The 27,209-nt window shown below is 38.3% G+C and overlaps 1 protein-coding gene across 5 annotated transcripts in view; it reads right to left on the reverse strand.

The window, feature by feature from the left end:
• Window positions 1-27,209, reverse strand: part of lrfn5a (leucine rich repeat and fibronectin type III domain containing 5a) — a 127,944-nt gene that overhangs the window by 21,377 nt on the left and 79,358 nt on the right. For all 5 annotated transcript variants that reach the window (XR_004326961.1, XR_004326960.1, XM_032500598.1 and 2 more), the window contains 6 exons: window positions 12,168-12,391; window positions 9,748-9,876; window positions 9,401-9,581; window positions 8,585-8,740; window positions 7,690-7,949; window positions 5,737-6,204 (listed from right to left, as the gene is read on the reverse strand). Coding sequence is in view for 3 of the 5 variants with exons in the window: in XM_032500598.1 (XP_032356489.1) it covers window positions 5,737-6,204; window positions 7,690-7,949; window positions 8,585-8,740; window positions 9,401-9,581; window positions 9,748-9,876; window positions 12,168-12,364 (1,391 nt within the window). In the remaining 2 variants the exon portion in view is untranslated. The remainder of the gene's footprint in view (window positions 1-5,736; window positions 6,205-7,689; window positions 7,950-8,584; window positions 8,741-9,400; window positions 9,582-9,747; window positions 9,877-12,167; window positions 12,392-27,209) is intronic.

Below are 27,209 nucleotides of genomic sequence, written 5' to 3' on the forward strand. Positions count from 1 at the left end.
TGTGTGTGTGTGTGTGTGTGTGCATGTGCATGTGCATGTGCGTGTGTTTTCTTAAGAAATGTAATGTAAAATTGGAATTTGCGTCCCAGGTTGGATGAACTACATTTTATCTAGGTCTTACATTTATCATTTCTTTAGAGTTTGGATGGCAAACACAATTTCTGTGTTTTATTGATTCATTTTAAAAGCTAATCTGGTTTAGCTCCTAGCTCTGCTGCCAACATTCTCCCTCCTTATGAAACAAGATGCTCCGTATTAGGGATAGGAAGGAGTAATTAATTAAACCGATAATTGATTTTTTGAACCAATATGCATTTACAGTGAAAATGAAAATCTCTAAGTCAAAATTAAGGTTTTGGAATGTATTAAAGTTCAACACAAAACTTTGTTTAAATGCTTTAAGCAATTATTTAATAAATTTGAAATTTTCAACATAATACAAATAGTCGGATTTTGGGCGGGACATTAACTCAGACTCAGTCGTAAGTGAAACTGGATAATAAAACGCTGATACATGGCCAATAATCCCTACTCCTTATGGTCATCGTCTAGACACAGGGATTCGTGGCTCGTTTTTTTTGTCCCACGTGTCCCTTAAACATACATAGTTTAAGCCCACACATGATCGTTTTCTCAGTGGTTTTACACTGCAAGTTGAAAAATTATGCCAAAGGGATACGAGGTCCTGACCAAGTGTCAGTGTTGACGAGTTGAGGGTGAGAATGTGTTGGTTAAAGGAATAGGGCTCATCACGGTCTCCCCTAGCTGTAACTATGTTTGCCAACACATTTTTTGTCTCAGTGCATGCATCGCCACTAGTTAGTTAGTGTAGTGATTAGAATCCTAAGTTGCCAGTTAGCATGTTTTGAGTAAGTTAGCCAACAAAAAACCACAACATCGTAACTACAGCTGAAGCACTGCTACATGGCGTCGAGATATCACGCAGCAACTCTTTGTGAGTACAGGTCTAATATGGGTTGATCTATCTCAAAAAATAACCGTGTGTCATGTTTACAGTAATCACTTACTCTGTGGACAGGTGCCTATTGGATCCATTCGGCGTTTTCCCAGTTGACTTTATCACACTGAAAAAAAAGTCAAAGACTGCAGGATGCCTCATGTCCTCGGGCTTTTGAGTGATTGCAACCTTCTCCTCTTCTTGTTCTATTTCCACGCAGCTCCCCTTCTGAAAACTCTGATTCGTAGAGGTATGCTTCTGGATCTTGACTGTCTGAAAAGGCATCCTCTCCGTCTCTCACAAAATCCACCATGTTAATCGCCATTCACTGTCTACTGTAGGAAAAATAGCCAGCTATTCACGTGGGGTATGTTGACTGAAGATGGGGGATTTAAGGTACTGCGTGATCTCTGCACCCATGTAGCAGTGCTTTGGCTGAGCTTCTACCCAATATAGTCCCAAGTCAATATCTGCCTGGGAAATCGTCTAGTCTTAATCTGCATTGCTATTTGTACTCATTGTGATGACACAGGCCACAAGAAGTAATAAGGTTGTTGTTGCCTCACTTTTACAACACTAAGTGCAATTGCTCTTGGGGGGAATGGTTGGGTCTCTGTAAATTATAGAGTGTGGTCTAGACCTACAGTGTAAAGTGTCCTGAGTTAACGTCTCAGGGTCGCAAGATGAATGTAACAGGTTAAAAAAACAGGAAATACAAAATATGCTCTCTTCTTATGTAATACAACCCTATATAGTTTACCCAGTAAACCTATGTGAGAAGCAAAAAACACTTACATGCACCCGGAGATAAGGGATCACAATCATACAGATTTGTACGAAGGGGTCACAAGAAAATGTTTAATTGTGACCAAAATGTTCAAATAAAGGCATAACCTAAACCAAGCAATGGCTTATTATTTAAAATAAAAAAATGTATACACACATTATGTAAAATATCTTATTAGAAAGCAACTCTATCTTTATGTCTCTGTACAAGGCACTGATGTTTTAACAGCCTTTTTTTTCCCACAATGGTCATTGTTTAGTCTATTCATTGACTAAACAATACATCTATTCACCCTATTATTTGTCAATTCATTCTTCCTTAATGCCCAAATTGCATTGCATTCATCCAAACCACTAATTACATGCAATAATTGGCTTTACGTCTGACTAAGAGCACAATCTACTTTGTGGCAGCTTTATGGTCGTCGCTGTCGATGCTGGCTGTGAGTTTTATTATTATCATCTACATGGCTGGGAATTGTTCAATAAAACCAAGGAGGTGCAAAGGAAAGACTGCATCTGCCGTCATCTGTAAAAGATTGGCACATTATTTAGGCCAAATAAGCCTTTCCCTGACCTGACCCTGAAATACATGTAAGGGGTTAACAGCTGAGGCTTAGATAAGATCAGTCTGGATGGCTCAATATAATTCCTTACACTTTGCTTTCAAGAAGGAAAAGAAAAGAGACCAATAGACACCCAAGGTTTCAAGATCGCTCTGTCGATGGATGATTAGCAAAAAAAATTGTTAGTATTGGTAGCCATGTACTGTATAATAATAATAATAATAATAATAATAATAATAATAATAATAATAATAATAATAGTAATAATAATAGGTCCCTAAAATGTAAAGGTACAATGAATACACAGTTCTAGCGCTCTTGATTAGTGCCTTGACAGACGGTGTCCCCAGAAATTGCAATTTCACTTTTTCTTGACGGCTGACAAAGGGCAAGCTGTAAATTTTGTGCAGGAAACTAATTTCAAAAATTTTAACAATATAATGTGGAAAAAGTGAAGTTAGTCTTAAGACTTTGAACTAGTTCTGAACAATTTGAGGAAAGAATTTAAGATACTATTTCCCATAAATTGAACTAATGGCCATAGTTTTAAACAATAGGGTTTTCTCAAGCGTAATTGTTTTGACTCTAAATGAATTGAACAGAATGAAAATAAGAAATATGCAATTGATGTTGTGGAGGTCCCCCCAGGGTTCAAGTCAGTCAGTCAGATAAAAGTCAACTTTAAAACAAATTTGACTAGTTTTTAAAATAAATGATAATTTAAGATATGGCATCACTGGTATACTTTATCTAGTAATTAACTAAGTTAAATGAGACACTTGCTGTTGTGATTACTTATTACTTATCGTTAGTCACTTCTTACAGTGGTTTGATACTTGACTGTTGACCCCTAATTGAGATAGCAATTAGCTAACGCTACAGTTTTCTGCACTGTAGCTGCCAGAGCTAACTTTAACTTCACAGACTCACAGTCTTAAGTGATATTGGGATACACAAGTGATATACAACCGCCTAGATTGTTAATGTGGAAAAAGACTTGCCACTCTGCTAATTTTGTAATAATAAATAACAATCGCAGATCTGAAAATTGCGCTTCTCAAATAGCTATTTTGATATAAACACCAATTCATCAGCCATGCTTCACTCTTAATAAATAAAATCACAAGCAAAATAGTCATTATTATTTAACTATTGACTATTTAAATCGGATTGCTGGGACTTTTCTGTTATGAGGGGGGTTGCTGTTTTTACCGACTGGGCAGTACCCTGCCTTCAAAATATAAATACAATACTTAAAGCAGGATTACACATCTGCCTGTCTCAAGTGTCCTTGAGCAAAACACTGAATCCCTGTCAGCTCCAGGAGTGTTGTTCTGCAGCCGACCCTGACTTCCCAGTGGAAGGAGTGGTTTCCCTACAGTGATCAACATAGAATCAAGTGTTACAACTATTACAGTTTGGATGTGTTCCAGGACTTAAACATTACCGGGCGGATGTGCTTGTAAAAGCTTTAAACTATCACTCACTTATCCATCTGTTTATGCAGAGAGCTGAACTCACAGTGTGAAGGAAACATACAACTTCACTTAAGGGCATTATGTGGAGCAGGTGAGGAGACAAGTGCAGAAATGTCAATGTGCCGCAAAAATAAATAAGATGTTATTGAACCTGAAAAGTAAGTGCCCTGTCAGTGACAATAGCACCAGTCTTCCCTCATCTGTCCCCCACTTCCCCTCTTACTCTTGCCATCTCTGCCCGATGTTGTTCCCCTGTGTTTTTCACTAGACTTTTCACGTTGTCACGCTTTTTATTTCCTTTTTCCTGTTTGGGTAATGAAAAAACTGAATCAATGGGTTGCTGCTTTGTGCCAGCAGAGGTGTGGAATGGAAATCAATCTGCTATTCTTAAGACAAGAGAGCTGCAAAATAACAGAAATGACATCAGAGCTGAAAAGAAGAAAGGAAGGGAGAGCCAGAGGAAGAGGGGAGGATCAAAAGACAGGAAGAAAGAAAGACTTTGAGTGATGTGACAGACGGAGCAAGGATCAGTGTGGGTGGTAAAAGGCTGTCAAATTACTCTTCCTCCATGCCCCCACAGGAAGCTTTTTGTTTTTGTAGCCGTAATACACTACTAACGTAATGCTATCACACAAGTATTTTAAAGTCTGGGGCTGAAAGTATAAACGCCGCCTTTTGTCAGATGACAATCTGAAAAAAATGCTTGTGAATAAAAGAGAGAGGAGCAGATAAAGAAAGAGATAAAAAGAGGAAAAGCAGCTATCTTGATGTGAAAAGTGATGATGCTATCTTTGCAAGACAGACAGCTCTAAATCCTATCGGCGCCGTCTCTCAATGATGCATTCTCTGAATGCAGTTAAGTGCTGATGAATTATGTACAGAGATTAGGAATAATATGCACAGCAGATAATACCATCAGATTCCTCTGCGAATGATCTGTATTTTTCAATCATATAAAGTATATAAAGTAGGTGAAGTCACAGAGCGATAAAGACTGCAAAAGATCAAACATTACAAACTCATAGCTTGTGGTGAAAAAAAAAGAAATTCATAAAAACCAAGAGTATTGTCATTATCATGACCCATACGGTCAATCTCAATACCCCCCCGCTGTGGATGATGTTGCATACTGATGTGCAGGGATTAGCCGTGATATGAAAGGCAGATAATAATGGCAGATTTCCCCTACGAAAGCTGTATGTGTTTGTTCATTTCCTCTCCCCCATTTCACTGGAGTAAATATTTAGCTCAAACAGCAATCATTCCCTGCGAGCTCGATCTAATCTGTGTAACCGTGAGCAAACGGCAAAAGTCAAGAGGGACTCGCAAAGCTCTCCCTGTCAAGGCTGTCTCCGGTGAGTCAGCAGCACAGAGCGAGCTGCATTACTTTGCCGGGTTTCCCTGAAGATCATGAACTTTATCATGTTGCAGTTTATCTGGTTCCTTTGCTGTCCATTCATGTATCATCTCTGTGTGTATGTATATATGCCATGACCAATAGTGTTCTCCGATGAAAAAATAGATAATCTTTAACATTACCACCATTTCTGTTTTGTTGACAGGGAAACATTTGTTATGTTCATGAAGTTATGCAAATGTAACTCACACTGAATCATACACACATTTAATCATGTAAAAGCCGTTTTATGCATTTGTATTTGCCATTTCCTTTGGGTATCTTATCTAGGCTGTACTTATTTATTTCTTATTGTAGTCTTTCATTTACAGGATCAAAGCATTGTCGTGCCCCGGTAGCGTACTGGTGGCCAACTCGTAGGCGTCCTAGCAAAAGGATCCAAACAAGATCATTAAAATTGCATTTAATCTACTGTAATCCAATCCACACAGCTCAGACTTGAGTAATTCTCTACCTCCCCATCAGCCATATCATGGTTCAGTTTTCATTGCGTACTGTCTGACTCTACTGTGATGAACGTCGTCCTCTTACCTGTAAACCAGCGAGTCATCTTGGCTCCCATTGTACTGTATCTGGAACATCCTTATGCCTGGAATATTTCTCTGGAAGTTGAACTTGATCAGCGCTGTCGATGACGTGGCCTCGGCCGTTACAACCCTCTTATCCACCCCACCTTTAACGTCACCCGTCACGTTGCTCCCGTTAGCTCCGCCTCGGGTTGACGTGGAAATGTCTGACGATCCGGGGTCGGGCTCCTGGATGTTGTTGGTGTTGTTGGAGATGTGGGGGAGTTTTATAATAACCAGGTCTATTGTTTGGTGGGCTTCACCGGCAGGGTTGGAGGAGATGCAGCTGAAGGAGCCAGTGTCTTTCACTGTACTAATGAGGATGTCCAGGGTCCCGTTGTTGTACACCAACGTTCTGGAGGAGTTAGACACCAGTTTGCCCTCGGGAGAGATCCAGTGGATTGCTGGCTCTGGGTCACCTCTTGCCTTACACCTTTAAGGAGAGAAAAACAGTAAAGTTGAATGTATTAGAAACAAGACATAATGGGGGTCAACTGTACAGTACAAGCAGAGCATTGCTTCATGGCGGTTTCGGGACTATCTCCACCTTCCACCTGGGACTTGAGTGGGGGTGAAAAGCGGCGTAACATGATCTACTGTGAGAGCACATTATTTTAAGTTAGAATATGCTTTACATTACAGCTTTTGAATTACAGTGTTATATATACATATTTGGCATGTACTGGGACAAAGAAGTAGGTACAAGAAAGGAAGAATACTGCTACATGTAGTTTTGGTTCAATAATTAGTTTAGGGCTGCAACTAATAATTATTTTAATTATCAATTAACATTAGTCTCGTATTGCCAGACCTAGCGCCACGGCTCTGTGTCAGCACGGGAGTATGGTCTGGCTTCTCGCTTATCTACATTATTCTGGGATTGAGAAAAAAACACTCTTATTTCTTTAGACCAATCACAACCGTCATGATTTATCCCAGCAATGTACATCAGATTGGCCAGACTAATAAAAAATACAGGTCAGAAACTACCAATCGGCCTATTTTGTTCTTTTTTTCATACAGATTTTGTATTATTATCTCTTGTGTAGATTCATTACTGAATTGAAATTGGTGCAAGACCAAAATATCTGATGAGAGCTCATGTAAGGGATTTTACTGTATGCATTCCTCAAACATGGGTCTGTTATGAAATAAATTGAGTTATTGTGGAAAATAAAAGGGAAAATAATATATAAATATAATTAGGACAGCACTCCAAATAATACTTTTTATGCCTCATCAAGGAGTTTGACACAGATCCCTTTTGAAAAGGGACAAAAAGCAACCCCAAGGCATGTATTTCAGAGGTATTGCTTTAAAATGGTAAACGAAAGGCTGGGTAAACTATCACCATGTCATAACCAGAGAAAAAAGGTATCTTCAACACAAACCATGTACCACTGCAGTTGAATGTGTTAAAAGAAACATACTGCAAAAGATGAGAAATATTAGGTGGATTGACCACTGATAATTTCGAATTATACCTTATACATGGACCTGAAGACAGGACACAATAAAGGAAAGATCATAATGGTATCTCATTGATTTTCTTCACCGTTTTTTTCTCCCCATAATTCCATATCTAAAAACATAACATCTATCATGATTTGAAGTGTATAACCAATATATATGCAAATGAAGTAATCATCGTCCCACAGACCTCTTCTTGATTTAGATTCATCCTTCTTAAAATTGTAGCGTGATGTCCCTGTCTTCTGCTTCATTGAACAGTCGGGCATTTCATGTATTCTTGAATGGCTTGTAAACATAATGCACAACTACACGAATGAAAACAGACAGTGTGTGACTGTGTGTGTGCGTGTTAGTGGTTTTAGGATAATGAGGAAACGTTGTTTACCTTTTCCATTTCTGCGTGTATTTATACTATCTTTTATGTATCTCAGTTAAAAATTGATACCTGAGTATAACTCTCTGCCCTTCAAGCACCCGCATCTCATGGGAGTATCTGGTGATGAGTGGAGGTTCGCAGAGAAACTCTTCCTCAGGGATGGACCAGAAGTATCGGCCAGAGAGGTGTTGGGGTGAAGCGCATGTCTCCAGGTCGTCCTCTCTGTTTAGCCTTCGCAGCCACAGTAACTCACAGTTGCAGTGGAGAGGGTTTCCACCGAATGATAATGCAAAAGAAGTGGAGGTCATGATCCCTGATGTGGCCAGGACCTAGTAGTGTGACACAATGATTGCAATTAAAAAAATATTCCCTTCTCCATCCAATGGCCTACTTCTTCCTCCAATTGGATGAGTGATTGCATAAATCACCAGGGCCAAGAAACATGAAAGATGATTAGAAATTTAGTTTAAACACCCATACATTTTAAGAAGATTTTTAACAGATTTACAATGATTTGATATGTAAGTTGTCCCATTGAGCCACTATACATTTATATAGTGGCCCAACATCACATTTGTGTTAATATTAAGGGCAAGTACATAATTATTTCCTTGAGGGCAGTATGACCTTTTGAACACGACAGTTAGGAGTATCTATGTAAATTATACCAATGTAAATAAACTGGTAATGTCAATACTAAAAAAAACAAAGTTTAAAAAAAGTTTTCTTGAGTTATTAGGGGGCGCCAAAACACATGAAAAGGCATTATGTGATATGTCAGTTGATTAAACAGTTAAGTAAAAAGGGCAACTACTGCACAATGTGCGAATCAACCATTTAGTTTGAATTCAGTTCATCTACACGGAAGAAATTGCAAGTTAGATGAAGTGCCTGGTTGTGTTTCAACATACATTTTTGTTACGTTGTGTTTTTATTTTGGTGGGAATAAATCAACTTAGAATACCTGAGCTCGTTGAAAAAGTGGGTCCGGCGGCAGCTTTAGGAGTTTATTAGAGGTGACGTCCAGCCGGTTGAGTTTCTGTAGCAGAGAAAATGTTCCCTCTGGAATGAAGTCCAGCATATTGTGGTCTAAACTCAACGTATGGAGGCTAATCATTTTCTGCAGGAATAACAACAAAAAAGAGAACATTTTTATTATTTTGAAAAAGAGTAAATGGAGGAGTTCAAAAATGTAGGGATATGAAGAAAAGTTTTAATACTTCTTTCTTTATTTCTTTAGTCTTTCCATAAAGCAAAACCCTGATTATTGCCACGGTCCCAATTTCTCTCATGCCTTGATGTACAGTGGTGATAGAAATGTTAAAGCTGAATTCCAATGTTAACATGTCATTGTTGTAAACGTAAAGCTGAACTGAAAACAACAAAGCCATGTGGCTGATCAAGAAACCTAAAACTGCACATATCTTTCAACCTTGACTATAACTACTCAGTTAACTTAAGTGGCAAAGCATGCTAGTTAGCTGATCCACAGAGGCACTGCCATTTGTATTACATAACCATTGGTGGCTGACAAAGAGCTCCGGTATAATTGAAACAGTTAGCACTTAAAATGCTTAAGAATTAATCTTAAGTGAATCTTAATAGATAGTCCACATAATGGCCTCCGCTCCCAACAGCCCTTAAGATCTCTTATTTTAAATTCAAATAAATGGCCAAAAAGGTTTTGCTGGCCATTTAATTGTGCTTGGGATTGCATTTTTATGGAAGGCCTCCAGCCAGACATGTTTGAAAGGCTGCTGCAGTTTAAAGAGATCCTGACCTGGATGGCCTCCCAGGGAATAGTGTCCAGGTTATTGTAACTGAGGTCCAATTCTTCCAGTGCCAGCAGGTCGTTGAATGCTCCTTGGTGGATCAGCATCAGCTGATTGTTGTTCAAAATCAGGTGGTGAAGCTTCGACATCCCGCAAAATGTGTCATTTCCTATCCTCGTCAGCCGGTTACTGAGAGAGAGAGAGAGAGAGAGAGAGAGAGAGAGATAGAGAGAGAGAGAGATGAAACAGAAATAACCATCTAAATTTGGAAAAAACACCTCACATCATGTATTAATCAATTTATTCAATGATATCACAACCACATATCAGTCTACGGCGGTATGCAAATCCATACCTGTTGAGGTGTAGAGCTCTAAGGTTTTCCAAATCGGCAAAGGCATGAGGTGTGATGTAGGAGATGGTGTTTCTGGATAACGTTAGGTCCACCAGCCGTGTCATATTTGCAAAATCTTTCCTCTTCACACTGTGGAAACAGATAAGCACAGTTCAATTAGACAAGATACTATATAAATATATCACACTATGTCCCTCCAGCACTAGATCTGCTCAAGCAACAGTTTTGAGTAACACCACCAGTTCCAGTTGTCACTCTTACTATTAGAGTTCCCCTTTATTTCCAATAGTGTTGATAGAGTTTTTTTAATGGGAACATTCTTTCAATTTTGGAAGTTACCAGAACTCACATATACTATTCCTTTCATCCTGTGCAGCTCATTCAATAAATGTGTGTGTGTGTGTGTGTGTGTGTGTGTGTGAACAACTCTCTCTAAAGGCTGCAAACCAGAGAACCAAGGCTCTAAACTGCAATGTTATCAGGAGTCAGCCTTGAGCTGCTCCATTGACTTTGAACCGACTATGACTTACTCAGGGGGCCTTAAAGAATCTGCTTTTTCCCACACCTAAATGACTTTTATTTTATTGTAGTGCCGGCAGAAAATGAGCTTGTATTTTCATAAAAGGACCCTGGGCGATGCCGCTCTGTCTAAAAATTCAGCAACTTATTCTTCTTTGCCGGAGAGGCTCCAGGCTTTCTTGCCTGATGACATCATAGATCAGTGGGTCTGTTTCCAGCATTGAGAAAAAATGTTCATTCTCCCACACACATACTGAACTTTTCAAGGACTAGCATACTTAGCTCTTCAAGTATTATGCATTGATTGTTAATGATTAAATGTCAGCGAAGAAATAATATCATATTAAAGAAACATTGTATACCATGATAACTTTTCATTTTAGGAATAAGAGTGGTAATGGAAATCGATATGGTGTGATAGGAATATTTTACCATATTAGGACATGTTTTTGGTACATTGCTTAATGACACGTAATGGAGCGATAAGATGTATAAGACTGGAGGGTTTTGAGTAAGATATCAGTTCCCTCTGTGCAGAGACGTGTCTCAGTTCTATTGTGTAAACAAAGAGATCTTATGGTAACAACTTACTCAAAGGTATCTATGTAAGAATTACATGACACTGCCATGAACACATGACACAGTCATGACACATGAACCCTAACCCTAACCGTAACTTGTTATGACAAACCGAATGACACTTACCAAAAGAAGCGTTACGTCATAAAGGTTTATGACGTGTTTATAATGTTTATGACACGTTCATGACAGTGTCGTGTCACTTTTATGTAGATACCTTCAAGTAAAGTGTAACCAATCTTATTTAACCCATCTACGGCTTTAAGAGTTTTCTTCATGTGGTAGTTTAGAGCCACGACAGACTACTACTATAATTTATTTTTAAAAAACATGACACCAATAGGTATTCAGTACCTTTAGTGCTAGTAGTAACAGTACCCTATTACTTACAGTATAGTGTGCTACACTCACAGTAATTTTAGATGTAGAAGCTTAGGTTGCAGTTGCTTTTCACTAGTAGCAGTAGTTTGAGGGGTTACAAAATAGTCAGAAGAAGCAGAACATTTTTTATTTTACAGTATCACTAATAGATAACTTCTATGTATTCTAAAATTCCATATTCTAAAGTGACTAATTGCTGTAAACCTGATGCACGTTCTCGTTGGCTCGCATTGGATCATCTTGTCACCTACAAACCTAAAACGTTGTTTATTAATCTAATCTTTGCGTTAAACCTAAGACTAGGAGGCCTGGTTAGCTCACCTGAATAGATCGTGTGCCCGTACATAGGCGTTCACTGCTCAATGCAGCGACCGCGGGTTCGACTCCGACCTTTGGCCCTTTGTTGCATGTCATTCCCCCTCGCTGTTCCCTTTCATGTCTTCAGTTGTCCTATCAAATAAAGGCCTAAAATACCCCCCAAAGAACTAAGACTCAACCTACAGGAGAACTCACTGTAAACACAGATCATTTTAATGTTTTGCAATCATTGTGTTAGAAGATACACTTAGATTTGCTACTTGTGCTGCCTGCACTTGACTTGACTTCCCAGCAGGATTTCAAATTAATCTTACCTGACAGGTTGAAATGCCCGGAGGTTTTAAGGGAGTCCGCACATTTTAGCTCTAAGAGTGATTTGTTTTTGTTGTTGCTTTTGATACAGTATTGATGATTTTCGTCAGCTAGACGTCACCCAGTGCACCCAGACGGTCTAAGCAGTGTTCTGATTGAAAAGAATGAGGCTGGGGTTTCATGCAATACAAGTGTCACAAGGTTTGTACTTAAAGTCCTAGTAAGGCAGTAACCACAGAAGCAGTATCTGCAGTATCAGCAGTATAAAGTACCAGTTCTCTAAATAGTATTATTATTGTTGTGACCGTTACCTTGTGACAAAGTTGTCAGCCAGTCGTAGTTCCACTGTATGCCTATCAATGTTCGGCGGTACAAACAGTAGACCTTTCTTGGCGCAGAGGGTCGCCAGGTTGGGTGACAGGATCTGACATACGCAGCGCTTCGGGCAGATCTGTGCCCGCACTGCCATGGCGACTGCCAGCATCACACACAGCCACAGCCTCTCCATGGTTACCACCCCACCTGGACACGACACCTGAGACATACAGAGACAAAAACAAGAGAGAAATGGAGGCGTTACTAATGTTGGACTTTTTTTTCTTTCAATAAGAATTGAGCAAATATTGTATAAGCCACAGTGGAAATAAAATGCAAGGAATGCAAAGACAAAGGCATTTCTTCACCCAATTCAATTATTAGGGATTATAGCCCATTTATTGACATGGTTTTAAATATATTCCCAGTGTTTCTTCAACGTTTTTATGATGCAGTGCAAAGAAAAACCTGTGTTTTTCACACTGCACACACTCTTAAACAGTGTTTACTCTACTGGGTATAACTGTCTCATACCAGGCTCGACTAATTGACTACTTCTGACACACTGCCCTTCCTTCTATATCAACACAACTGTATGCAGCTCTGAATGCAGAGAGCTATATTCAAAGTTTGAAGGTAGGATGATAAGTGCAGTATGGAGAAAGACTGGCACTTTACAAGTTGGGTATTGTGTTAGCATGCATTAAGACTAGGGATGCAACACTCCGTTAACATTCAAGGTGAAAATCCATGGGAATTGATAACAAAATTTATAGAAATTACAGGAAATAATGAGCATAAAATGATAATACCTTTTTTTTACGATGCCATAAGCAGATTAAACTAACCTTTTACCATACCATAAGTGGATGTAATCCATTAATTTGCCAAACAATTCCATTGATTTGTCAAAAACACTTTGAATTTGAAATGTGCCTTTTGGTAAGTTAGCTAGCTAGCAAGTTAACTAACAAGAAAAAGTTACTTTGAATTGGGTTGTGAGCCAACTAATTTGTAAAATAAATATTTTACAATAAAGAATTAATGGAAATAGATTACTATAACTTCCCAATTACTATCTCAGTCAAGCTACATCCCACATAGTAACAGCTAGCTAGCAAAACTAGCCAAATGTATTGATATATTGTATTGTATTGCAAAAAGTTATGAAGTGTGCTCTTTGCTTAACTATCTGCTGGTTAACTGAAATATCACGATCAAAAATGTATTCACTCCAGGAATATAATATTATAAAAAGTAATTTATATTAAAGCATGTAGTTATTAGACGGTGCAGTACAGGGTAGGACTGTGCAATTAAGCAAAATGTAATCGTGATTATGATTTTGTCTCCCAATGATCAGAAAAACAGAACAATAGAGGAAAATGTATTATTATTATTTAGCTCATTCTGTTTTGCATGTAAACTCTTATTTTCTCGTGTTCTGAATGAAAACAAATTTTTAAAGTTTTAAGGCAAATTTCACAGTTAGAGGTGTTTTTTGTTGATTTATTTAACTTTTCCACTGTTTTTTAATTTCAATAATTGCAACATAGTTCCAGAAGTCAAAAAGTAATTGTGTCAAATTCTCGTGATTTCAATATTGCTGGCCAATGATCTGTTTTTGCGATGAAGAGTGTGCTGCAGTGTGAGAGGCGTGCCTGGAAATTTACCAGGAGTTTTCCGATCCTAATCAAGAATTTAAGTATTTGTGCACATCAGTGGCTCCTGAACATGAATTAAACTTGGCAACTGAAGTGAATCAGATTCTGATGAAGTTAAACATCTTAATGAGCAGACATGACTAGATGAACCCTAAGGCCTTAAAGAGTTGAATCACCACCAACTATTAGGCATCACTAATCAAACCAGAGGAGATGTTTATTAGAGTAATTTATTGCTCAGCAGTGTTACCACACACACACACACACACACACACACACACACACACACACACATTCAGCCATCATTAGTAAGCAGCAGTGTTTGTAGTTAATAAGGAAAGGTTTAGAGCGAGTGACAAAGAGCAGGGCGAGGCAGGGAGAGAGAAAATGCTCATTAATGACAACCTTGATTTGGGTTTGAAGGACATGGGTGAATCAGGATTAAAGGGATCATAGTGCAAATACACACACTCACACACATTAATACACAGACACAACACAGGCTTGGTGAGGATGAAAGCAGTTGAGATTTTGACTCATTGGAACTTTCTCACACAAAACCTAACCCTAGTTAAAATAAGCAGTGCATTGCAACATTTTCAGTAAGCTACTACTAATAGCCAAAATAAAAAGACAAAAACAAGTTGTAACTTATGGCTTTATTTATCTTAACAAATTGTCTGCCAATGTTTGAGATTTCAATTAAAAGCCAACAATAAGAACAACCGTCAGTTGGCAAGTCATGAAAAATCCATTTTAAACAGGTTGTTCAAATAAATGTGTTCATGTTTAACACAATGACATGATTCAGTAGTGTAACAACATAGCCATAACCTAACGGATGGCTTTAAGAACGGAACAGATTTCAGCGAGCTGTAATTCCCTCTCACTGAGAAGCAAAGTTAAGGTGTTAAAATCCAACTGCTTTTTTTTTTTTAATTTAGCCTCCATTTGAGAACTGCCAGACTTTTTACAAAAGTCCAGTACTTTAAAACTGGCTATGGGTTAAATAATCATAATAATTTTCAAAAGACAGTTATAATACAGCTATTTCATTAGACATAAGATTATTTGTTAGGCGATCATATAGCATAGGTATATATTTTTTTAATATATTTATATGTGCATGCTACATTATGTTTGACATATTTACAGTTAGTATTAACATATGGGGCCCTATTTTAATTATCTAAGCGCACGTCGTGAAGTGCATGCCGCAGGTGCGTTTAGGGCGTGTCCAAATCCATTTTTGCTAGTTTGACATAGAAAAAAGGGTCCGTGCGCCAGACGCATGGTTCAAAAGGGTTGTACTTAGTGTCTTCATTAATTCAAGTGTGTGTTTTGCACGTAATATGCAATATACCAATCAGAGTGTCATCTCCCATTTCCTTTAAAAGCCAGGCGCGTTTGTAACTTGGCGCATTGCTGCTGTATTATGATGGAGGATTTGCACCGTGTGTATGGGGTCTTAAAGCCACCAATTATTACACATTTGGTGTGCACATGAGTATTAATGGTTGCAGGGCAATCTATGTGGAATCAAAATGAACTACAGAGGTCATGTTAATTGTAAAGAAGGAATATGTCACAAACTGCAATGGTGTCGATCATTGATGCGTTTTTAATAGATTTGGGACCACAATTAATATCTATGGCACAGCGGAATAAGCTATGTCAGGCTTTTGATGCACAGTCATTACTGTTATTATGTATTGTAATAATTGTATTGTTATTTTGGTCTTTTGTTTACAAAAAGAAAAAATATAGAATATCACCATCCTTAGGGTCCTTTAATGTTGGCACTGAAACTACACACCAGCAACAAGAGAAATTACCATGATGAATATAGAAGGACAATTACAGAGAAGTGTTTGAAGTATTCAGTATCCGTTTCGGTAAATTACCTTTTTTCTTGTTGCTGTCTGAATCAAGTCAATTAAATAAAACTCTACTGCAGGTTGATATACTGTACATGCTGCATATTCATATTATATCAAATCATTACCCAGGTCTGACTAAGAAGCCATTAGCCTTTCTCTAGTCTAGCTGTGTGGCCCACTCTCTATATAGCTTGGTCATTTCTGTGTAATAACTGAGCTGAAATCTGCTGCCACCTTGGAGGTCATACAATTGCTGCTTTTCTTTCCCCCACTATTTAGGTGCAGAGAAAGAAGAGCAGGAAGACAGCGCGGCAGCTAAATAGAGCGCTGGATGACTCATGTGCTACACACAGAGAGAACGCGAGAGAGAGAGAGAGAAAGCTCATGACCCTTTTGACACGAAAGTAGATATCAGCTTATTAATTACTCTGAGAAATGACTGGTAATGAGAGAGAATGAGTGAGAGAGGCAGAGACATGCAAAAGGAAACGAGGGAGATTTATCAGAGAGGAAGAGGGAAAAAAGAGAGATCAGAGAGCAAGCTAATTAAAATGAGTGCTGAGCTGTGAAAGTAAAAAGGGAGAGACGGAATTTCATTTAGCGAGAAAAGACAAGGTAGGATAGATGATGCCGGCGTCGGGCTGCCACGCTCATATACGTGACACGCAAACCACATTCACTGTATGGGAAAATGTCACTTGTCTTATACATGAAGAAAAAAAAGGTCACGGTGGAATTGAGCTCAATTTCACACATTGCCTTTCCATAAACACACACAAGTCACAGACTCGGTGTACCTTGAGGTGACATGTAGGACCACTGGGATCAAATCGAATGGGGAATTAACCAAAGGGATTATGGGTAAGGAGGACAAATTAAGCTCTGTTTGTAGCGGTGTGTAAAATACGATTCTGTTTCACACATGTGTGCAGGCTGCTTTATCCACTTCTTTGAAAGCCTTCCACACTGACAGAACCAGTTCCCTAAAGGGCTCCGATAAAGCCAGTTTCACCCCTGGCTTGCGCACTGATGAACAACTGGCTTCCCGGACAGCTGAAATGGATTCTCCACACGCTCCATATACTGAAACTGATCTTAGGCTGCATTCAAATCTCATGGGGATAACCAGCGAAACGACTTGGCAGTAAAAAGCGACATCTTGGATGTATTCACACATTCAAACTCTTTTGAAGCAGCCAAGAAGCTATGATTGAACATTTCGGTCTCTTGATCAGCTTTTTCACACTTAATTCACATGCAATTAGCCAATGCTACATCTAGGCCATACGTCTTATAACAAACTCTATATGGCAATGCTCAGAAAAATAAGAAATCCAGTAGGTTTATTTTGTCTTCTTATGTTCGAATCCCCATGTATTTACATCTGAGAGCTAAGGTAAACAGCTGTGTAGATTTGGTTCAAGGTTTAAGATGGGCTTAATCCATTGTTGTTGGGAAAAAAAATAATGGAACCTCTTAAACCCAATTGCTGTGTCAAGTAAAAATCACCTTAAATGCTACTAGACATCATTGTAACAATGGCTAAAAGGTTTGTGTGGCAAGGCAAGGCAAGGCAAGGCAGCTTTATTTGTATAGCACATTTCAGCAACAGGGCAATTCAAAGTGCTTTACACAAAATCAGTTAAACAGGCAAGGCACCTTTAACACATCAATAAAGTCAACACATTCTTGGGTCATATAGCAGATAAGTCTTCAATAGCTAGCAAAAAGTGGGAACAAGGACAGAATATATATTGTAACAAAGTGTAAAATAATTTCTTTCTATTTAACTTTAAAGTTACTGAATAGGAAATAAAGGTGGCGACTAGTTGACAATTTAGAGGCAGTATTTCCTGGTACTATTTACAACTAAGATCTGAACTGTACCTTTTTCTGACTGACAGGTGAACTATACTGAGTCAAGGGCGCTAGCTGCCATCTTCACCACATGATGTGAATGTGGCTTTAAAAGTAGGAAACCACATCAACCTAAAGTGTCATCCCGCGGTTTGCAGGGCTCTTTGTTGAGGAGTGTCAGGTAGTTTACTATGGTACTTGTGATGTTAAAATAGATTAGTCATGTCAGAGTTAGGAAAACACTTCATATGTTGAAGGGTTCTCCAACAGTCTCAGAGCACTGGGCTCTTGAAGGGAAGAGCCACATTGTTTACTGGAACATACTCTTCAAACCGCTCCAACATCAACCCAGACCTAAAAGATTTAAGTGGCATAGAAACTTACATCATTAAGCAATGTTTTAGATTACTGTACATATATTAGGATAGTGGTAAAAGTTCAGAAACTATATTGTTGTAATATGAGATAAATCCAATGCATATCTCAGTTAGTTAATTTGATATAGTGCATTTGCTCTTTTCAATCGCCTATTATGGAACATAGCATGCAATCATCAAGATAGTGTATCGACTCTGATGTAGAGCCCGACTGAGGATTCTTAAAGCTGATATTGATACAAATATTTGGTTGTTTAAAAATCCAATATTCAGACATATTGATCGATAAATATAAAAACTAAAATCCAGAAATGTGTAACAAAATACAAACAGATTTCCCTAACATTAGTTATCTGTAGTTATTTATGAGTTCTCAGAAAATAATATGATAATAATTTGTCTTATTTTCATAACAGAACCAAAACAGCTTCTAAATGGTCGTTGCTGTTTGACTGTTTCCTCAACTTATGTTTCCACAATCAAGAGTTAACTTTTTTTTTTTCTAACGCATTTGGGAAACTAAAAGAATGCTGATTGAACTTTTTACATGCATATCAGAATGGACAGGAGATGCACTTCAAATACAGCACTCATTAAGAGCAGATTTGAGGTAATGAAGGCAAAGCTCATGCAAAATGAAAGTACATTTAGTCACCTGATTCAAAGCATGTAGGCATTGCTGTTGCTGCTGGAAAACCTTTTAGCTGCTGGTTATTCATTTTCTCGAGTGAATTAATAGTTTACGTGTTTTTCTGTGCCTTCAAGCTTGTACCTTGGTTGTTTGTACCAGCATCTAAAGCATAACCAAAAATCACCAAAGCCCAAGCCACTTAACTAACCCAGCCGCTGGCTTCCTGTTCTCTTGCTTCCAGTCGTTGGCTTTGTTTTTCAGTTTGTCCACTGGAGTAAACCTTACGCTTAAGCTAATGGCTTTACCCACTTGAACAACAGGGGTCAGCAGCTGCCTAAATACATCACAATTACTCTTTATTTAATTAGCGCACTTTGAGAATGCTGCAGTGAGCAAGGCCAAGCACAAACCCACACACTAACACACAGACAGGCCCAGGCACAGGCATGCGCACACACACACACACACACACACACACACACACAACACACACACACACACACACACACACATGCAGGAGGTCTGAAAAAAATATTTGAAATGAGAGATTGCCTTTAAAACATTGAAAATGATAACTGTCAGATTTACAATTCTAATGTCACAGTGACAAAAGCAGGTTTCTAATTTTTCAGGTTTTCTAATTTTTCTAATTAAAAAAGAAAACTGCTGGAAAACATTATCAGCTGTAGCTGGTGAGCTAACAGAGCTAAAGTTAGCTCCATTGATTGGTAGAAAATATACGGACTCCAGCATGTTTCAAGCTGACCTGTTATTAACCTGTGTTAATACCTTGTGTACCTGTGTACCTGTGAGAACGGTAAAAAGTGGAATTTATATATGTATTTAATGACTACTTACATGATAGCATGAGCTGCGTGTTCCATGCAGAAATATCTGAGCAAATTTTTATTGATTTGGGAAACCCTTTACATTCAGAAAACCAGGCTGGGCCACAAGGCACTGGTTCCCATTACAAGTCTCAGTTGTGAGAGTGAAAAAAAGGAAGGGAGATGTCTTGCAAAATAAGTCAGCATCCTCACCTGTAAGACTGGACTGTTATTTTATTATAATGCAAACCTGTTTTCCGGCTTTAACCCTTGTGTTGCCTTTCCGTCATAATTTAAAATCAACACTTTTGCTGATGCATTTTATCAATGTTATTAACTTTTTCTTCCGTTTTTGTCCCTTTTTTCAACACTTGACGCTTTTTTACAATGTTTGTCACTTTTTTAATGTTCTCAACACTACTTAACACTAACTTATTACCTTTAGTTTTACAGTTGTTTTTGGAATTTATGGTCAATAAACCTAATTTATAGGAAATTATACCTAATGTTGGCGTTAGAAAAGCAGAAATTAGGAATTATTTAGAATTAAATTAAAGGAATGTCTGTTGATGGATAATCACAGACTGGAATATCCTTTACTCAATACTATTTCAAAACCACTTCAATTTTTTTGATCAAATGCTATCAAATTGAATCTAAAAATTAAGACACCCTAAAATTAATGAAGTAGAGATTTGTACTTGCCATAGAGCGTTGTGTTATGTTATTTTGGGTAATTAAAAATAACACTGATAAAACGGGTCAATTTGACCCAAGGACAAATTGAGGGTTAAACATAACAAATCTAAAGCTTTTGTTATGAGGACTATGCTTAGCTAAGGATTTGGAAGTAACGCTTGTTTCTACTGCTGCTAGTATGCTAGATAGCTGGGCATGCTTACAGTTGTATCTAATAAAGAAGCCTTTTAATCCATTCCTTACCCCTTTGCTCTTGTGTTTTAGTCTATACGTTTCAAAGCTAGAAACACCTCCCTCCAAACTCTAATTGCAGAGTAGCAATATTACCACATCTCCATCCACACAAGAAAAGTCCAAAGCATGACAGACTTGCAGTGCGTGTACCTTCAACAATTGCTGTCCATGGGAGGGGTTTAGTGAATAGTCAATTCCAACGCATCCACCTGCTCATATTGACCTGGAAGTCATTTTGCACACTTTTTTATTGTATTAAGGTTAAGGAATCCGTTGACCTGCCTCCTCCCGTTCACCACTCTCCTCTTTACGACTGAATTGGACTTAATGGATAAAATCAAACCAATCAATAACAGAAACAGCCAGCTGGTTGATGTATAGGAGTACATGAGCTGCCAGGAATATGAGATGATCACCGCGAAGGTCAGTCTGATAGCAGTGGAATGAGAAAACACACACATGCATGGACACACACACACACACACACACACACACACACACACACACACACACACACACACACACACACGCCTAAAACCATACACACAAATGCATGTTTAATGCTTGTGCACAGAAGTATACACCAGACACACACATATACCATCAGTATTGATTTTAGATCCAGTTATAAACACACTTGTGAGTATGACTGGGCAAGAAAGAGAAGCAGTAAAAGAAAAGAAAAAAGGGAGTGAGATGAAGACTTGTAATAGGAGATCTTGGCCGTGAGAGCCTAACAGCAGTACTTTAAGTGCCTGATTTATGACGTGCTGTGTAATATCTGGTATACAACGCTTTATCCGCACCATTACATCACAGTACCATATTTCAAAACATGTTGGAGTGCATCCGTTGCTGGCTATCAGATGATATTTTGTTCACAAGATAGTTTCTATGCCATAACATTATTATCAGCATCCCTCACTATGAATATGAGTGCATATTCGTGATGCTGAAAGGTATCTGATGTAAAATGGTTTCTTAGCTTATTGCTTTAAGACGGATAAAGCATTGATGGTACAAATCAAATACAAGAGCCATTGTACAGAAGGTGAAGCAGTCCATACATCGTTGGCCATGATAAAAACTTAGAGCATTAAGCTATTTCAACTGCATGTTAATGCAAGCTATACTTCCACACGAATAGCAGAGAGTCTATGTCATAGAGTGCAGGGTTATATGCTCCACGCTAGCAGGATGGCTTAAGGAATAACAATTTCAGTCTGTTGTTCCACAAGTTTTGTCCAGAGTGGAATGTCTAGACAAATTTTGGATGAATTGTGATGAATTACTGGACAGGACAGATCCTACTGACTTTGGTGATCCCTTGACCTTTCATCGACCACCACCATCTGGTTGACATTTTGTTTTATTGTGAATTGTCTTCACAACTATTTGTACTATGAAATCATGACATCTGGTACAGATATTTTATATTACAATTCATCCCTCAGGATTTTGATATAAAGACGGTTTGGGTTATGGCATTTGCTTTAAAAACCAGGCTGTTCTCATGAACTATTCATATATCTGCGAAAAAGTAATGCACTGTGTATTTATTATTGTAAGCCCCACAACCATTGTATTAGAACCCAAAAGATCTGCATAGGAAGGACAGGCTGGATAGGTTCCATCTCAAAACACAAGACTTTCAAGCAGGAAATGGTTGTTTGTGTCCCAGGAGTACTGCTTATGGGGGCCAGTGTTTTGACTCAAACCACAATCTTTTTTTCTAATCTTAACTAATGTAGCTCAGCGTAAATTGTTTCAGGAAGACCTAACTTTCAATCAATGCACTCGGAAATCAATTCAGCTGTTATCCAAATAAATGTACATTTTATGATGCTGTATATAATTGTCACATATCTGCAACTAGTCTCTCCAGATTGAAATGTAGGCTCAAATACCTAACTCTTAACCAATGCTCCACCTAAATTGAATCAGCTGTTGGAGGTATTCACCTTCCTGCTTAACAAATCACAATCGTACACAAATTGCAAGGGCCAATCACAGAGTCCCAAGACATTCAACTTTTTTTGGCTAAACTTAACCGCTACCTGGCTTTAAGACACCTTTTCATACACTTTGTGCTTTCTGCAACACACAAAGAAGTCAGCAACTACTGAGCCCCAAGGTGCTTTTGGATAGAAAGTGAAGCAAGCACATTGAATTGAAAAGGTTTCTCAAGCTAAAAGAAAAGGAGTAAGAAGTGGTAAAAGAGTTCCTGCTTACTTTTGAAAACAGTCTGTCTGAGCTGTGACACACACAATACACAATACACACACACACACACACACACACACACACACACACACACACACACAGACTCAGTGTGTTTTGTTAAAGCAATTGTCTGTACTGTCATCGGAACATGTCCACTGGCCATTTGCAGATGAAAACACAGACAGCAAAAAAAACACTTCAGTGATCGAATTTGCCAGAACACAAAAAAAGAAAAAGAAAATCAAGCCTCACAGCCAAGTACACAAAGATGCACAAGTGAGTCTTATGCTGGGATTTACAGGCTATGACAAAATCAGGGAGTGAGTCACCCTTGTTTCCCACAGATTAGAAAGCAATTTGTCGTGGTGGGGGGGAATGACATCATACACTCATTTGCATATTTGTGGCATCATTATGTCTCGCTGTCTCTTGAACCTACACTGGCCCCCGCACCCTGTCCCTCCTCCCCTTTCTACCTGCCTGTGCACTGTGTCCAGTGCTGGCACACATGAGGAGAAAGAGGAGGCAAGGGGCTGCTCCTCACACATCAGATTCAGAGGTGACTGTTTTAGCGAGAAATATCTTGCATGCTCGCTGGACAATACTGGTGACTGTTTTACAGAAAGTCGTCTTTTCTACAGAAAATTGACAGATTTGTCGCTATTTGCGTTTGTGAAAAAAAATTCCTAAGGGGGTCTGAAAAGTTGCTATATCTAGCAACAAAGTTGCTAAATTGGCAACACTGTTTTCATGGAGACAGATACTGTGTGCATGGAGGGGAAGGGCTGTGTATGTGCGTGTGTGTAAAGTGAAAGAGAGATGAAGGAGAGCAGGGAAAGCAAATGCAGCTGAACGAATGCAAGTTTTAAATATTGTTAATAAATAAAAAATAATAAGGAAACGCAATATGAGGCGGCTGGTGTTGACTGTGTGGTGCAAACATTGTGTGGTGTTGATTGTGTGGGAAACACTGAGTCCCTAATTAAAAGTTCACAGCTTATTTAACCCATAACACTAAGTGTGTCCTGCCACTGCAGTGGATCACACTCTCAATCCAATAAAGCTTCAGTTTTTTTGGGAAATGTACTGACACACCAGCCTCTCAGCAAGGTCTTCTTCTGTGATAATAGAGCTCTCATACAGCCAAACAAACCTCTCCAGGGTTAAAATGACTGCTGCAAACCAAATAGGTGTGAAAATGCCTTAAGAGGTGTTAGTTGCGCAGTACAACAATGTCTTCCATAACACTACACTGCACAAGCCAAAGCTTTCTTTTTCTTCCTCACGTCTACCACAGGCTGCAGCGTCTCTAAATGTGAAACACAATATGAGCTTTTATTACATACAAGTGCTGATTTTTCTTGGCTGCCGTTTTTATCCTCTAAGAGGCCGGCATAGTAGTGTTTGCTGTTGATAAAATGACACCAAATATTTCACCCTGTCATCCAAACTGCAAAAGCTCATGGGTACATTCCCCTGCAAGAAGTATAAAGAAGAGGGTGAGATATGTTTTGGACAAAATAAATCCCATTATTCTATCCTGACGTTACAATCAATTCTCCTCAACATTTACACAAGGGAAAGCACTATGTAGATTTAGGGTTTTTAATATACCGATGCACAGAAATACAAACACGTACACGCACATATAGTATTTTGATTTAAACAATCTCGTCCAAGTTCCTACTGAGACCAAATCTGTCAGATATACTCTGCTTCACAATGTGAAGGCTCATGCACACATGCACAAGACAGAGGCTTCCACTTGTACCCACACACCCTCACAAAATCTCAAGGTATTTGAACTTGGATCGTATCATGAGAAATTCTGAACAGACTATTTGGAGAGGATAACCTACGTTTGGGGGTTTGTGTTATTATCTATTATCACTATATCATTTTTATTATAAAGTCTGAGTTTTGACATCATACGGATTATGTGTGCATTACTTTTCACCCAATTCCAGAGCAATGATAGGTTCACATTCATTTCAATATGCCATTCAATTTAAGTTGCAGTAACTTCAATTTGCTTTGATTGGGCAATTTATCAAAATTTATCATTCTGTTTAGTTTAAAAAATGGAACTTGTAGTAATGAATATGGTCCTTATCAGTTTGTTGACCTGTAAATGACTTCAAACACTGTTTTATGTTTTTGTTTTTTTGCTCTTACCATATATTTTGAAAATGTGTTTGTTCAAACAAATTTTTGTTGTATGAAATGCATGTGGGAACAAAATGAGTGAATAATTATGAACAATTTAAGCACAACCATAAGGGATAATAGCCTTAATCAGTATGCATATGTACTGTACAATCAGAATGTACTGTATTGTTGTTAAGCAAAAACACTGAAGTTAAGAAAAAGTAAATTCATGAAATATGAAAATAAACTGTAGGAAGCTGATGTAAAATGATATCTTGGAATGAGAGAGCTCAGGAAAAAAAATACTAGTAAGAAATAAGATACTCTCTAATGATTTATTTTCATAATGGGCTGTCTAGGGTAAAAAAATATATTAATCATGAAATGGGAAGGGGCAATGAATATTTTATTCAAACAGTCTAAATTGGGTCAGACAGCTTTCTATTAGAATTTATGAAAGACCTACAGTGACAGTTACGGAGTGAAATACAGTAGGCAAAGCCAGACTACTCTCTTCTCGTGAGCTTGCTTAATAATAATTGCGTAATACTAATGGAGACAGAAAAAGAGATAAGAATAAGAGAAGAAACTTTTTTCCATTCAACAGTTGAGAACATTTGAAGCAAACTTTTGAAATGCCATGAAATACAAATACATCATTAACTGCTTTAAGGCATTTTATGCTTTGTCTACATAGTGACAGAGAGGAAAAGGGGAAAGAGAGGGTAAGACCTTCAGCAAAGAGCCTTAGGCAAGATTCAAACCCCAGCCACTGCGGTAAGGAGCCTCGATGCTAGACGCTCGATTTGATTGACATATTATTACCTTATAAAGTTAATATATAGCTGTCTATACAAACAGCATAGACAATACAATATTAGCATTCAATTTACAACAGATTTTTTTTTTGTGATCAAATTTTTATTTTTACAATCAGAAAAAAAATATAAACATAACATTCAAAAACAGTTACAGACAACATACTGGGACATAGGAACGTGCCCCAGGGCCACAAAATCCCAGAGAGGAAAAACGGGAGGGAGGGAGGGAGGGGGACGGAAACAGACACACATACAGACAGACACAAGACTTAATTTAATTGGGCAGAAAGTGCATAAAGGACTGTTAATTATTTTCATGTGATGCTTTTTCACGGGGGTGAGCTATGTCCTTTGTATGAAATTGTCGTGAATCTGCTGGTGATCTGGAACACCATGAGAACAGGGAGAACCAAATTATAGTCAAACGGCTAAACATAGAGCTAAAACTGAAGAAAAAACTTGGTAAAGCTGAGGGGATTTCGTATTACACAGTTATTTCAGACAGCGTTTTATCTCAGCGTCTTACGGCCACTTCAAATCTAAAGCGTGATAAGATTTTTATCACGCTTTAGATTTAGATCTAAAGAAAAAAGAAAACTTAAATCTTGCTTTGTGATACAGTACAGTTCCCAGCCAATCTCCCCACAGTGTCTATTTGTTGTATTTATGTATTTTTCCACTGTGTCTGCTGTCGTAAAAAATACCACTGACCAGTTTAAACTGCACCTCCTCGTCGGTAATTGGTCAATTTGGAAAAAGTGACAAGTTGCTGGACCAAATAAGTGCTCTGAAGAAGGAGCCTAATGGACACACCTATAGTTGAGAAAGGGTGACTTTCACTGAGTGGGAGTATTTGCCTTTCCGTTACAGTCACAGCTGAATGCATTACAATATAGGACATCAATATTATTTTTGATTAAAGCAAAAGTATTATGAATAGTGTGACACACTGCTTATTTCAGGAAACAATAAAGCTATTTTGTACATTTTTGTCCTTTTTTCATGAGTCAAGTGTATGATTAGGCTGTTGTCTTTTTTCAAACAAAGTAGTTCAAACAACTTCCATAGGCCTTCATTCACTCACAGGTAGCTTTTTCTCTCGCAGTGTCTATTGACTGACTGAAGGATCATTCACTGACTTGCCTCTACTCTGCAATCCTTCAACTGTGTGGGGAGCTTAACATCTGACATTGTGTCACACTGTTCCAGCAACAAACCTCAAGCGTACATTGTTGTTGATGTATTTGAAATTCATATTTAATTAGCTATTTGTGTGTGTCGGAAAGGTTATGTTTGCCTAGAAATATCTTTGTTATGCCAATGGAGCACATTTGATTTGAATGGATAGAGAAAGAGAGCGGGAGAGAGAGAGAGAGAGAGAGGTGGGAGGATGACAGTTTTTATCATCACGCTTGAGGCAAGAGGAGGCTGTATGCTTACATAAGAATACACAAAAAACAGCATACAAAAACACACACAAACACACACACACACACACACACACACACAAAGATCTTGTTTTTTGTTTGTTTATATGCAGATCAGTAAATGGGGTTGGCCTACAGAGCAGCGCATTGTGGGAGGGCATGGCAAACATATTATGGCATTAGCTTGTAATGACACATTGTTGGTTTACGTGTGTGTATGAGTGTATGTGTGTGTGTGTGTGTGTGTGTG

The sequence above is a fragment of the Etheostoma spectabile genome, chromosome 20 (genome assembly GCF_008692095.1).
Source record: "Etheostoma spectabile isolate EspeVRDwgs_2016 chromosome 20, UIUC_Espe_1.0, whole genome shotgun sequence".
Taxonomy (NCBI): Eukaryota; Metazoa; Chordata; class Actinopteri; order Perciformes; family Percidae; genus Etheostoma; species Etheostoma spectabile.